Raw genomic sequence first — 15,345 nt, forward strand, 5'->3', positions numbered from 1 at the left:
TGGTGGTCTGAAACTCATAGCCTGAAAGGATGGTAGAGGCAGAAACCCTCAGCACATTTGAAAAGTACTTGGATATGTACTAGAAGTGTCGTAAGCTGCAAGGCTACAGACCGGAGCTGGAAAGTGGGATTAAGCTGGATAGCGATTTTTTGACCAGTGCAGATACGATGAGCTGAAAGGCCTCCTTCCGTGTCGTACATTTCTATGATTCTAGGACAATTTCTTGAAAACCCTCTGTTTGTTCAGCAAGCCCCAGCAGGCAATATCTGAAACATCTGTTCTTATTACAGCTGTTTCTGGTCACATCATGTTACTCCACCTAATGTACAAACTTAAAACAAATGTCAGAAACACCGAAATGATTTCAATAACACAATAAGCAAGAAGTAAACACAAGTAAAGGATAAATGGTCAGAAGTTTTATTTTGATTATTCTCAAAGTAGGAATGCTCTAAAATTTGACCATAACCTTTTATTTATTCAACAATGTGCCACCTTTTATCTCTGTAACTGAGACATTATGGCTATCAATCACATACTGACTTGGACAAGTAATGGACATTGTGATCATTAGTCCTTACAGAGTACAATACACAACACAACACAATACAGTACAAGAAACCAAAGCTGCAGGTAATTATACAGTAAATAAGCCAGTTGAATTATTGTAGGGATATGAGAACTTCAGTTGGGGAAAAAAATATATTGTGCATTCATGAGGGATAACTTGAACTGTGGTGAATAATCTGCTGAGTTTCTTAAACCTGTAAACTTTGCATTAGTCACAAATCAAACTGGACTAAACCATCATGTAAGGTAGAATGGGCGTCTGCAAGGAATAAAGATGCACCCTGAACAATGGTGAATTCAAGAAAAGATGTCATCTCACAAGGACCCATTATACTCAGCAGTGTTATAACCAGACTTATTTGTTATATTGGTACTGTTACACATTTTGAGTACAGTTTAATCACAAAGATAAGTATAGATAAGGTAGACTATTCAGCTTATCCTTCCATAGAACCAGGATCCTCACATCACATATCTGACTGACTATTAACTCCAGAGTTTTTGCCTCTACTATTCTATTAATCGCTTTGTATGAAGTAAGTATTTTCTGTCATCAGTTCTGAACTTGCCGTTTACCAGGTTATACCTATGTTCTGACGAAGGGTCATCGACCTGAAACATTAACTCTGTTTCTCTCTCTCCACAGATGCTGCCTGACCTGCTGAGTAGTTCCAGCATTTTCTGTTTATATACCTATGTGCTCTTGTCGTGCTGTCATGGTTTAACTTTAAATCATGCTCAAGATTTTTTATTCCACTTGGTATCTTTTATACCTTGACAAGGTTCCCTTTCATTGAGCTCCTTTCAAGGCTGGAGAGTCACAAGTTTTTCTATCCTTTCCTCATAACTCAGTAGGGGATCAGCCTGGTGGCTCACCTCTGCACGTTTCCTAGTGTCTGAATGTTTTCCTTGTGCCTTAGTGGCCAAAATAGAATGCAGTACTCAAATAAGAAGGCACATCCTAGTCACAAATTAATTTAAATGGATTTCTTACATGGAAGGTAGGTAGTATTTGTATTTCTCTGCTCCAAAAAATAATCCACAAATTATTTTAAGGGACAATTACATAGTTACTTGAAAATGGGAATGTGGAGGGAGCAGAACAGCAGAATTATGTGAGAAGCCTCATTTGCCTCAAAGGGGTAGATAATGAGATGGATGAATAAACACAAAATACTGCAGGTAACTGGAATATCACAATCATGGGCTATTCCTTGAGAGAAATACATAAACAATTTTATGGAGGTGATAAGTTTCTTTACCCAATATGAAGCAGGGTTTTTTTTATTCGTTCATGGGATGTGGGCGTCGCTGGCAAGGCCTGCATTTATTGCCCATCCCTTACTGCCCTTGAGAAGGTGATGGTGAGCTGCCACAGGCTCGATGGGCCAAATGGCCTCCTTCTGTGCTGTAACTATTCTATGATTCATTAGTTTAGGCCTCTGTACTACTAGTCCAGTAACATAATCACTATGCTAACATACCCCAAGGTCGATGTTATATTAGATCTAGTCTCCTGAAATAATTAGTAAGCTGGAAATGAATGAGCAGTTGATATCTAACAACTATCATAGAGTTCAAGTTGATATTATAATTAAGACAAAGGTGAAAACAACACAGATACAGAAGACTTTAACGAATAAAACTTCAAGGCTATGAACATGGTGATGGGTAAAATCAACTGGGACGTTAAGTTCAAAAGTAAAACAGAATGATGAAAATATTTTAACAATACTGTAAGGGATATAGGAAGGAGGTGGACTCCAATTGGGAAAAAGAAAAAAATCACAGAACCTAGACCGCAGAGCTCAATCAGAAAGAACGTAAAACCCAATATGAAGCAGGGTATTTGAAAAGGTACATGGAATCAAACAATAATGAGGACTGGAAATTATACCAAAGTCAACTGAAGATAATTAAAATAAGTATTAGAAGGGGTAATGGGAAAATAGAAAGGCATTTTGTTGATAGCAGCTAAAACAGGAAACAAGAAATATTTAGCTGTATATAAAGCAATAGATTGTTGAAGACCAGATTAGTCCTTTTAACGGACAAGTTATGGCATAAAGCCATGGGAATCAGGAAATAGGAAACATGTTAATCAGGTGATATTCACTCTGGAATATATAGATGTCAAGGTTAATTGTGTTGTAAATAAACCCAATGTCTATGATGCACCTGCACCATATCCATCCTAAAGTCCTCAAAGAATTGAGTGAGAAATTAGGTAGAGATCTAGTTAATATTTTCAAGAGTTCTATAAATAACAGAGGTTATACTTGAGCATTCAGAAGCTACTCATACAGTCCCAATATTCTGAAAAGGTGTGTAATCTGAAGTAGGTAATTAGAGACCAGCATCCATAGTTGTGAAAAAGCCTTTTACAAAATACTATTAATGCTCATCTAAACAGAGATCATAAAGGAAGCATTAGGTTGTACCTCACAAAACTCCCAGAATTAATTAAGAATTAGCAAATGAGGAATATCTGTGAATATATATTTGCAATTTCAGAAGGCATTTGATAAAGTTGCACACCTGAGGCTTTTTAGTTATTGGCAACATCAAAACTTGGTTAAATAATGGGAAACAAAAAGTGATGTTAAATGATCAAGGCTTTCTTTGTGAGCTCTGACTAATGAGTTCCATAGGGTCTGCTTCTAGTTCACTTCTGTTTACACTTAATGATACAATCATAGGTACTTCTGGTAATGATACATGGTTTTCTGAGGACATCAAGCTATATGTGGTTAGTAATCCAAACATTCTTCATAAATCATCAATAGCATTTAGAATACAGTTTGCAGTTATTCTCATTCTATGTTTAAAAGAGAGGATTGAGAGAGGAATAACTAGAATGATTCCAGAATTCAAGACTTTTAAGTCATAAAGAGGCTGACAGAATTGAATTTCTATAAATTGTAAAAAAGATCGAGAGGTGACATGATTGAGGTATTTTAAAATGATAAAAGGAATGGTTAACATTAAAGTAATTAGAGGTTTTAACTTCAGTTGTGATTGTGAGACTAGAATATTTATGCAAAATAGTGGAGATTCGTGCACCTAGGGATTTGGAAATATGTTTTTTTCCTCTGAGAGATGTTGTGTGGAATAGACTTTCATCAAGGTTAAGAAGTACTCACTAAATGATCTCTTCAAAAATTGATTATATGGTTAGAAACAGGATTTGAAGGTTATAAGAATAAACTTAGGCCTAGGTTATTAAATAGTTTTTGGAACATTAAGAGGCACAATATTCAGGAGATGAAAATATCATCTGGAGGAAACTCGGTTTTGGATTATTGAAAGTTAATGAATTCCTTCAGGAAATTTAAATGAGAGGCCATGTCACAGACAGAATGGTGAAATGGGCAGATACATGGAGATGAAATTTAATGCTGAGAAGTGTGAAGTGATGCATTTTGGAAGGAAGAATGAGGAGAGGCAAAATAAACTAAGTAGTACAATTTTAAAGGGGGTGCAAGAACAGTGAGACTGGGGTTTATGTACACATATTTAAAAAAGGAGGCAAACAAAAAGCAGGAAACGATAGACCAGTTAGCCTAACATCTGTCATTGGGAAAATGCTGGAGTCCATTATTAAGGAAGCAGTAGCAGGACATTTGGAAAAGCATAATTCAATTAAGCAGAGTTTTATGAAAGGGAAATCAAGTTTGACAAATTTGCCGGAGTTCTTTGAGGATGTAACGAGCTGGGTGGATAAGGGGGAACCAGTGGATGTGGTGTATTTGGATTTCCAGAAGGCATTCGATAAGGTGCCACATGAAAGGTTACTGCACAAGATAAAAGTTCACGGGGTTGGAGGTAATATATTAGCATGGGTAGAGGATTGGCAAACTTACAGAAAACAGAGAATTGGGATAAATGGGTCATTTTCCGGTTGGCAAACAGCAACTAATGGGGTACTGCAGGGATCGGTGCTGGGACTTCAACTATTTACAATCTATATTAATGACTTGGATGAAGGGGCCGAAAGTAATGCAGCCAAGTTTGCTGAAGATACAAAGAAGGATGGAAAAGCAAATTGTGAGGAGGACACAAAAAGTCTGCAAAGGGACATAGACAGGCTAAGTGAGTGGGCAAACATTTGGCAAATGGAGTATAATGTGGGAAAATGTGAGGTTATTCACTTTGGCAGAAAAAATAGAAAAGCAAATTATAATTTAAATGGAGAAAAATTGAAAAGTGCTGCAGTACAGAGGGACCTGGGAGGTCCTTGTGCATGAAACACAAAACGTGAGTATGCAGGTACAGCAAGTAATCAGGAAGGCAAATGGAATGTTGGCCTTTATTGCAAGGGGGATGGAGTATAAAAGCAGAGAAGTCCTGCTACAACTGTACAGGGTATTGGTGAGGCCACACCTGGAGTATTTTGTGCAGTTTTGGTCTCCGTATTTAAGGAAGGATATACTTGCATTGGAGGCTGTTCAGAGAAGGTTCATTAGATTGATACTGGACATGAGGGGGTTGACTTATGAAGAATGGTTGAGCAGGATGGGCCTATACTTATTGGAGTTCAGAAGAATGAGAGGTGATATTATCGAAACATATAAAATAATGTGGAATCTATATGGGTAGAGCTGCGAATCACCAAAGGGCAGAAAACATTAGAAGGAGTTGTGTACAGACCACCAAACAGTAGTAGTACAGTTGGGGATGGCATCAAACTGGAAATTAGGGATGCATGCAATCATCATCATCATCATCATCATAGGCAGTCCTTCAAAGCGAGGATGACTTGCTTCCACGCCAAAAAGGGATGAGTTCACAGGTGTTTCAATGAAGGACCTAATATTCCAGATCCTGAACTACATCTTGGAGAGTGGAAGATGCCTGTGCGTGGATTTTTTAACGTGTGGTGGCCGTTGGGATGGTTTTCTAGACCAATATGGCGAGGAACCAACTAGAGAGCAGGTCATCCTAGACTGGGTCTTGTGCAATGAGAGAGGATTCATTAGCAATATTGTCGTGCGCGGCCCCTTGGGGAAGAGTGACCATAATATGGTAGAATTCTTCATTAAGATGGAGAGTGACACAGTTAATTCAGAGACTAGGGTGCTGAACTTAAACAAAGGTAACTTCGATGGTATGAGATGTGAATTGGCTAGGATAGACTGGCGAATGATACTTAAAGGGTTGACATAGAAACATAGAAACATAGAAAATAGGTGCAAAAGCAGGCCATTTGGCCCTTCGAGCTTGCACTGCCACTCAATATGATCATGGCTGATCATTCAACCTCAGTACCCCACCCCATCCTTCTCTCCATACTCCCTGATCCCTTTAGCCGTAAGGGCCACATCTAACTCCCTTTTGAATATGTCCAATGAACTGGACTCAACAACTTTCTGTGGCAGAGAATTCCACAGGTTCACAACTCTCTGGGTGAAAAAGATTCTCCTCATCTCGGTCCTATATGGCTTGCCCCTTATCCTTAGACTGTGTTCCCTGGTTCTGGACTTCCGCAACATCGGGAACATTCTTCCTGCATCTAATCTGTCCAGTCCCGTCAGAATTTTATACATTTCTATGAGATCCCCTCTCATTCTTCTAAATGCCAGTGAGTATAAGCCTAGCCAGTCCAGAATCAGGGGTCACAGTCTAAGGATAAGGGGTAAGCCATATAGGACTGAGATGAGGAGAAACTTCTTCACCCAGAGAGTGGTGAACCTGTGGAATTCTCTACCACAGAAAGTTGTTGAGGCCAATTCACTAAATATATTCAAAAAGGAGTTAGATATAGTCCTTACTACTAGGGGGATCAAGGGGTATGGCGTGAAAGCAGGAATGGGGTACTGAAGTTGCATGTTCAGCCATGAACTCATTGAATAGCGGTGCAGGCTCGAAGGGCTGAATGGCCTACTCCTGCACCTATTTTCTATGTTTCTATGTTTCTCTCAAGAGGGTTGTAAATCTATGGAATTCTCTGCCCCAGTGAGCTGTGGAGGCTGGGTCATTGAATATATTTAAGGCGGAGATAGACAGATTTTTGAGCGATAAGGGAATAAAGGATTATGGGGAGCGGGCAGGGAAGGGGAGCTGAGTCCATGATCAGATCAGCCATGATCTTATTAAATGGCGGAGCAGGCTCGACCAGGTGGCCTACTCCTGCTCCCATTTCTTATGTTCTTATGTAAAGCTTTGAAGGTGGCAAGGACAAATTGATAAGGCTGTTAAAAAGGCATTCATGATCTTTTGCTTTATAAACAGAGGCATGGAGTACAAAAGCAAGGAAGTAATACTAAACCTTTATAAATCACGGGTTAGGCCTCAGCTGGAGTATTGTGGCCAATTCTGTGCAACACATTTTAGGGATGATGTCAAGGCTTTGTGGAGGTTGCAGAGGTGATTTACAAGAATGGTATGAGGGATGACGGACTTCAATAATATGGAGAGACTTGAGAAGCTGAGATTATTCTCCTTGGAGCACAGAAGATTAAGGGGTGATTAATAGCGGCTTTCAAAATTATGAGGGGTTGATAGTGTAACCAGGCAGAAACTGTTTCCACTGGCAGGAGTGTCAGTAACCAGAAAACGCAGATTTAAAGTAATTGGCAAAATAACCAAAGGGGAGATGAGGAGATTTTTTTTGCACAGTGAGTTATTATGATCTGGAATGCACAGCCTGAAAGGGTGGTGGAAGCAAATTCAATAGTAACTTTCAAAAGGGAATTGGATAAATACTTGAAAGGAAAAAATTGCAGAACTATGGGAAATAGCAGGGGAATGGGACTAATTGGAAAGCTCATTCAAAGAGCTGGTAAGGCATAATGGGCTGTAAGACCTCCTTCTATGCTATATCATTCTATGACAAGAAATAGTCTCAATGAGCACCTGCTATTAACTATTCTAATACATCATGCCACAAGAGACGACCTCAAGATACTTAAAGCATTTATCTCAGTTGCCTGTTTTGGTGTAAAAAAAAATCCTAGAATGTTCATACTGAACAATTGAGAGCTGATAGGGTTTTTAACACTTGCATGGCCTGCAATGGTACAATCTATTACCACATTTTACAGTATTACCTGTGCAGCATTTTGGTGTGCCTTAGAGAATAAGGTATCAAGATTACACTCAGAGAAACAGATTGGCCACAGTTTGGTCAATTCTTTCACAGAAGTAAACAGTGACAAGGCTGGGGTAGGGCAGAGGAATCATATTGTCTGGCAGCCTAGGACAACCATGTTGTGAGCAATTTTGTACAGCATAAGTCAATCATTTTAAATTGAATCAAAAATCTAAGAACAATACACACACACTTAAAAAAAAAAGTCACTATGGTGGGTTGCATGGCCATGTAATTTGATTATAAATCAGCCTGATAAGAAAACCTAATGGACTGGATTAGGGAATTTTTCATCATTATTATTAACAGTAATTATAATTCTTGCATTTCAATAGCACCTTAACACTGCAACATCTCAAAAAGCTTCACGCAATGAATATTTTTGAAGTGCAGTAACTGTTAAGTTGGCAATCACAGCAACAACAACCACAAATTCTATTTGTTAATGTCTAATCACAAGCTGCAAAATATTTTGGATGTCCAATCACAGTGGAGCAGCAATTAACAAATCAAACTACTTAGATAAACACAGGAGAGTACAAGTCAGGGGAAGTCATGCTTAAACATTACAGTTCTCTGGTCAGAGTGCACCTTAAATTGTGTCCAGTTTTGGTCACTGAGCTATAAGGGAAGCATCAAAGTCTTGGAGGTTATGCAAAGAAAAGCCACAAGACTGATACCTTGCTTCAGAAGATCCAGTTATGAGGAAAGATTGCAAAAACGTGGGCTTTACAGGTTTGAAAGGTAGTTATTTATAAAGATAGATAAAGTAGTAAATGGCACAGAAACGGTCAATCCAGAAAACTGATTCAAGCTAATCATGAGAATAAGACAAAGAACACAGGTTGGAACTAAGGACGGACAAATGTAGGACAGATGGAAGGTTCTTCTTCACACAAAGAGTCAACACATGGGGTTGAACTTTCAAGCGGTGGGGATGTAAAGCGAGTGATACTGGATTTGCTGCCCGTTATTCACCCTGCCAGATTTTCCTTTGATCGGGCGGAGTAAGAATGGGCGGCCAATCTGATATCACCAGTTTTACATCTCCACTGAAGTTAAAAGTTCTGACGATGGTTATGGTGCTGGAGATGTAAACTATGGAAGAAACAGTTGGATGCTGTGATGGAAGCATATGGATTCTTTTTGAATGGATGGATGAATGATCTCATCCATGACTATCTTGTGATCTAAAAAGAAAACCCACAAATGTTGGAAAGTGGAATTTAGTGCAGAAAATGCTCAAAATGCATACCAGGTTGATTAACATCTGAAAGAGGCTGTTTTGGGTGGGACCTTTCATCAGAATTTTCATCAGTATGCCCAGCATTTACTGCAAAATATTTTACTAGTTTAACCAACAGACCACTTTTTTTTAAATTACTCTCGCTTATAATCGCTTTGTCATAAAATGTCTTTAAAAGGCTGGGGTGGGGGGATTTTTCCGTGCAAGGTTCTTCCGATCTACTGTCTTAGCTTTGTGTGAAGGTTGTCAGAAAGCCTCTAAAAATGGGCCTTTATGTTGTTTTTCAGAGAATTCCACCAATCTTCCACCAAAGTTACAGCGGTAGATTGGGAAAACCTTCCCGTAATCTCCAGGCGATTACAAGGCTACGAAAATCTTGACAAGGCTGTATTTTTATACAAAAAAGCTGACTGCATGGCCTAACATTTCTAGGATACAAATATTTCTCCTTTTCCCCCCTGTTTCAGGTAACAAGTGCTGAGAATTTCTTCGGAGCTGCCGCAACTTCACCAGAAACCCCATTTACGCAAATTTTCGTCGCATGCTCAGTGGAGTTACAGAGGCGGAGCAGGAGTAGCTCCAAGGAAATTCGGAGCTTGTGGTTATAGGGATCACTGCGACTGATTCCTGCACTCTAGTCATCACATTTATGAATATTACTTTATTATTAACAGGAGAGCTGGCTCTGCCTGTGTAATCTTGAATACTGAGAGTGGTAGCTGAGGGGTTCAGCATGCTGCGAATTTTACTTATTGGGTTAAATAAAGGAGGACATGTGGAGATGACTGGAATTCCAGCAGTAAGTATAAATAAGTGGTGGTCATTGATGGTGCATTTCATTTATTTGTTCATGGTAACAGGCGCATAAACTGAACATAGCATGGTCAATTTAGGAATATCCATAGCATGAGTGATTGAACCGCCCTGAGGCAATAGTCTGTTCAATTTACAGCATTGTTGGGCTTTGGTTTTATGATTTCCTTATGGACCCCACCACATAGTGCATGTTATTACTGTCAGTAACAACTAAGTGATTAATATTGATTTTACTTGATTGGTGTGAAGTTTATTGAAAGTAGAAGTTTATTGAAAGCTGGCTCCTCAATAATGCTGGTGTTAGGTTGAAGGGCCTGCGTTTGATTGCTGATCCCAGCTGGGCCAACAGCAGGAGTTTCTTCACGTGGCCCCAGTGAAGGGAATAATCAGCTAGGGTTCCAGCTCCTGAACACCATCCAGTGAGCCCTGCCGGATGTGAAATGTGTATGGACGTCGGGTGAGGACAGGATCAGACATAATTGTTCTGCCCATACTAGTGAATATCTTCCTGAGATTCACCAACAAGGATCACATGAGGAATGGCTATTTGAATGACATGTGAAATCACCTGCTTCAATAGTGGGCAGAAGACAATTGGGGCGAAGGGAACAGAAGATGGGCAGCTTGAACTTTCTCACTTTGAAGATCTTGGTGCCAAGTATATAGTCCAGTTGGGCCGAATGGCCAGTTTCTGTGCTGTACATTCTATGCAAGTGGATTAAGCTATTCTGTCTCGGTATACGACTGTGTAACAATATTTGGACACAGAAATTTTCTACAGTAGACATTTCTACTTGTGCAAAACATGGATAGCCACAGCTTTTTCACTGAACACAATTTATGTTTCTTTCTTTGTTTATACCTATTTCACAGTCAGGCCCTCTGGTCTCATCTGTAAAAGGAAAAGACAGGTTAACATTTCAGGCGTATACTCTTCATCAGAAGAGAGATCATGACTTTCATCAGTCAGTTCTGATAAAGATGCTCACTCAACACATTAATTTGTTGTTACCCTTTACAAATGCTAACTGACCCGTTTGGCTCATTTTCTTATTTTGTTTCCAATGAGACATTAAAATTTCTCATTTCAGAAAGATAAATCATTGTTCATGTCGACTGTTACTGAAAAGGTCCCAGCCCCAAAAAATGTAACAAAATAAATGTAGTCACGGGTTTTCTCCTTTATAGCAGATAATTCTCAGGTGGTGCATTGTTTTACTCCGATGTCAGAGCTCAGCAGCCAGCCCTGATGGTCTTACATGAGCGGTTGTTTTTTCCCAGACCAGAAACGCTGCGACGAGATTGCCAGCAGGAGCTTTTGCTCGTAAATCAGAAATTCCTATTTTCCAAAATCAAGCAGTAAATTTAGTGGATTAAAAGATAGCAGCAGACAGATTGGTTTCATCAAGATCAGGTTGTAAACAACGAGCCTGACAGTTTCACAAGGCAACAGTCAGCAGACTGTGATGATATGAAGCTGATACTCCACTTTCAAATGGAGGTACATATAAGGACTGAACAAGTTTTTTTTTCAGAACATATCATCAGTAGATAGAATTGAAAATAGATTCTAGCGGAAAATGTTACCCGTTGGTGCTCCCAGAAAAAAAAGTCTATTCGTGAAAATAATGTGTCAGTCGGGTGAACAGGTGATTTATTTCACCCTTTGCCTCAATCACTTTGTTCACTTAAAAGCTTACGGTGAACGATACTTCATCCGACTTGCCAGCAGTATAACCTGCGCTGCTGGCAGGTGCATTTTAAAGGCTCCATCTTACCCGATGTGCAGGACCAGTGATTTATGGCACCTAATAATTTGCTATCCTTCACATTCACTCAGAAACTGGTGGTGTCCCTGCCTTCAGGACGTTTTATGCAAACCTGGGGCACTCAGGCAGAACACAGACACATGCAGGGGTTGTTGTGCAGGGGTTGTTGCAGGATGTCATGCTTTGCCAACTCACTTGCCATACTGACAAGGAGCAAGCACACGCTGTGGGACAGGCCTTACGAGAACTCAAGTATCTCAGAAACATGCGGTAACATAAGAATCGATATGGTTTTTTTTTGAAATCACAATAAAAATCAGATAAAAATATTTCACCAAATGTTGGCGTTCAGTCAGTGTTTGACCCAGAATGACTGAGCATGTGCCCGCATAGGGATGTGTCACACTCCCGCCGGTTCCAGATGTTGATGAGACTCCCTGACAAAGAGTAATCAACACATGGTTATAATGCTCCGCCCGTCAGCTCAGTCTCTTGTCCTTGCTCCTGGCAATCCTTTTGGGATTCATCCATCCATCCGTGTGTCTTCTGATGCCTTTTATAGTTGTCCCAGTGTCCGGTGGTGTACTCACACTGGGGGCATTTGAACGGTTTCTCTCCCGTGTGCCTGAGCATGTGGCGTTTGAGATTCATGCTCTGGTTGCAGCTGTAGTTGCAGATGTGGCACTTGAAGGGTTTGTCGCCCGAGTGGATGCGCTCATGCCGCTTCAGATTCGCCATGTTGCCGCAGGCGTAACTGCAGCGATCGCACTTAAAGGGCTTCTCGCCAGTGTGAATACGGACGTGCCTCTTGAGATTGTCGAGGTGGGCTGAAGCGTAGTCGCAGTGAGAGCATTTGTACGGCTTTTCCCCACTGTGTGTTTTCATGTGCCTCACCAGGTGGTTGGGATACTGAGAGACAAAAGTGCACAGCTTGCAAGGGAATACCTTGTCGGCTTTCCCCGGGCTGATCTCCCCTCCTCCTATGTCCTCCTCTTCTCCCTCCTCCCCTAAAGCATGGGTCAATCCATCAAAGATACACCTTGGACACAGCTGACCGACCAAACTATTCTCCTGCGCACAGTCATCCAGCACCATGCCACACTGTTGACAAGTGAAAGGAAGTAAGAGTTCCGGGAGGGAGTCGGATTCCTCCTCTCCATCCCCTGTGTCCAGCAGGCTTCCCGGTTCATCGGCATTCTTCAGAAACTCGGAGACATCGGAATCTGCAAATAAAATGAAGTACATGGCACGGTCAGTGATTCCTATCACCATAAAAACTGTACCAAACCGAGAGAGAGAGAGAGACATAACCTGCATAATGGAAACCAGGCAGTGACTGACTACACTGTCAGGATGACATTCGGATCTTTAAACATAAGTATTTTTCTGCAGTTTTGGTCTCTGATCTACTGCACACCAAATCATGAAAATAAAATGGGATTTCAAACATTTAATCGGCAAAGTGGTTTGTGACATTAGCTGCAGCAGGCTTATGCAGTATTTAAGCTTTTTGCTGTTCGCATTCTTATGTGAAATTGATGAGTTATGCGACTATATATACAGCTTTAACACATCACAGCTTTTAACCAAACAACATCTTTACTGTGATGCGATGATGAAAGTTGCGTGATTGAGTTAGTAAAATATCAAGTAACTAACATCACAATGATAATGATGTGTGGCTGTTCTCCAGTTAATCAAGGCTTTTTAACATAATGGTTTAATTACCAAAAATGTCAGAGATGGAAACCAAGGCACGACTTCACCAACTTCAGTCGGATATTAACTCCGGAATCCAATAGCGGTGTTACACAGCCATATCAGACTCTCACAGGTAATCAAGAGCAAACTCCCAGAGTACTATTCCTCCAAAAGCCGACAACCCAATTTATGAGAACGCCTGATAGACAACAGAGGCATTGGTCTACACAAGCTAGGGCTCCTGCACAGGCCAGGACTGTGTTGAGCTGTCAGCTGCAGCTACTAAAGCCTGACACTTTATTTCTGAGTATCAGACTGCAACCAGTGCAATGTTCACAGAAAACCCAATGGCACTTCTCCGCTGTATCGTATCTCTTGTGCAAACATGCAATGCTTCAGCACTTGTGCAGAAGTGATAACTCGCAATACATTATGGGATGATTTAAAATGATTTAGAAATAGGGAGTTTATGAGGCCGGGCGTGAGCGTATGATTGGAGCCCAGAAACATTGATGTTCGCTATGAGCTGCTGGTGTCTGTGGAATTGGACCCCAATGAAAGTCAGTACCTTTGGCATGACGAAACAAGGGATTTAAAAAAAAATTAAAGAGCATATATATTGCTATTTTTCTGTGTACAGTGCCCTGAAAGATGGCTGTTTTTATGTGTAGAGGTCCCAGATAAGTCCACACTTAAAGTTATTTACAAAACTTCTGATGGGTAAAATAACGTATGTCCACATCGCTTCTCTCTATTGTGCTTCCTAATCTCTGGGAATCACCTGTGCAGATCGACCTATATCAACTCTGTTGCTGCTTCAATTGGCAAATGGCATTTTATAGAGACAAGATTTTAATGTTTCCACTGTGACAATCTAGTAAAGCTTCACTTGGGCACCAGCCAAAGCTTCTGTTATAATAAGATGCACAGTGTAATAAGTTGCACAGCATAGTTCTGTTAGTCAAGGAGAGAAGAACTTAATTTCAGTAATTATTTGAATGAAGGCACAAAAAGTAATGGCAGACAGCTTACTGTCAGGTGATTTTTTTTTTTTGCCAATTCTTGTCAGATCAACTCCAGCGCCAAAGATAACTTTGCGCTATTTACACTTGATCTTAGCCAAAAGGCCGAGAGGGGAAGCTGCACCGTTCCTGGAAGCACTGCAATACCAGGTCGGTGCATGGAGTGGACGGGGCAAGCCCCTGTTCCAGCTCCCTGTTCCAAAAAACAATTCAATATCTGGTCCCCATAGGGGATATTAAACTGATAAGAACAGAAACTACACTTGATCTTAGCCAAAAGGCTGAGAAGCGATTGCTGTCAGGTGATGCTTTATGAGCCATTAGATAATATTAAATGATAACAAGGATGGAACTCAATGAGGACTGCTGTAAACCTTGAGTGAACTCGCTTTTCAGATGCTGCTGCTGCACTGCATCTGCTGCTGGTCAGTAGCCAGGAGAATCACAGACAACAATTGAAAACACATTCAGCTTCATCGGATGCAGAAATTAAATGGTATGAGCTAAAATAGAACAGTATCATGGTTGGCCAGAGGTAGGCAGATTGATATGCCAATGGTAAATTCCAAGTCCATGCAGAGAGGAACTGAGCAGATCGGTGTGACAAATAGGGAGATTTTTGTTTTTTGTCTTTGAGATGTCAAATATAAAGTGGTCGACTATCAGCGTTTTGCATGAACATCAATGTTTCTGGCTTCCATTCAACGCTCACTCCCGGCCTCAAAAACTCCCTCTTTCTAAATAATTTTAAATCACCCATAATGTGTTGTGAGTTAGCACTTTCGCATAAGAGCTGAAACATTGCACATTTACAGAAGAGATGATATATTGCAATGCGAGGAGCGTTCAACAGTCCAGTGTCAGTGTGATCTGGAAACATTGTCTTGGCATAAGCATTCCAATCCCGGCTTAGCCTCTTTATTTTGTTGTTCATTGTACATCAGTTTTTTTAAAGCATGCTCATCATTTCAATGGCTGCTGCTTGAAAAAGTTCAGTAATTGTCATAAAAATGAGATTGTGTCGAGAGAGAGATAGAGAGCGAGTGCGGAGGCTGATTGTGCGATATTGATTGCCAGAAACAGTTCAGGAGCTGATGCTCCTTAATTACTGACTGAGGAATCCAGACGCAT

The 15,345-nt window shown here is 40.5% G+C and overlaps 1 protein-coding gene and 1 pseudogene across 1 annotated transcript; both read right to left on the bottom strand.

Moving 5' to 3' along the window:
* Positions 1-11,754: 11,754 nt before the first annotated feature.
* znf513a (zinc finger protein 513a) lies at positions 11,755-12,736 on the bottom strand. The gene has a single exon (XM_070884235.1). The coding sequence runs from the start codon at positions 12,734-12,736 to the stop codon at positions 11,954-11,956; it is 783 nt and encodes a 260-aa protein (XP_070740336.1). The 3' UTR covers positions 11,755-11,953.
* Positions 12,737-14,327: 1,591 nt separating this feature from the next.
* On the bottom strand, positions 14,328-14,507 carry LOC139267674 (U2 spliceosomal RNA; annotated as a pseudogene).
* Between the last annotated feature and the right edge of the window lie 838 nt (positions 14,508-15,345).

The sequence above is a fragment of the Pristiophorus japonicus genome, chromosome 7, assembly GCF_044704955.1.
Source record: "Pristiophorus japonicus isolate sPriJap1 chromosome 7, sPriJap1.hap1, whole genome shotgun sequence".
Lineage (NCBI taxonomy): Eukaryota > Metazoa > Chordata > Chondrichthyes > Pristiophoridae > Pristiophorus > Pristiophorus japonicus.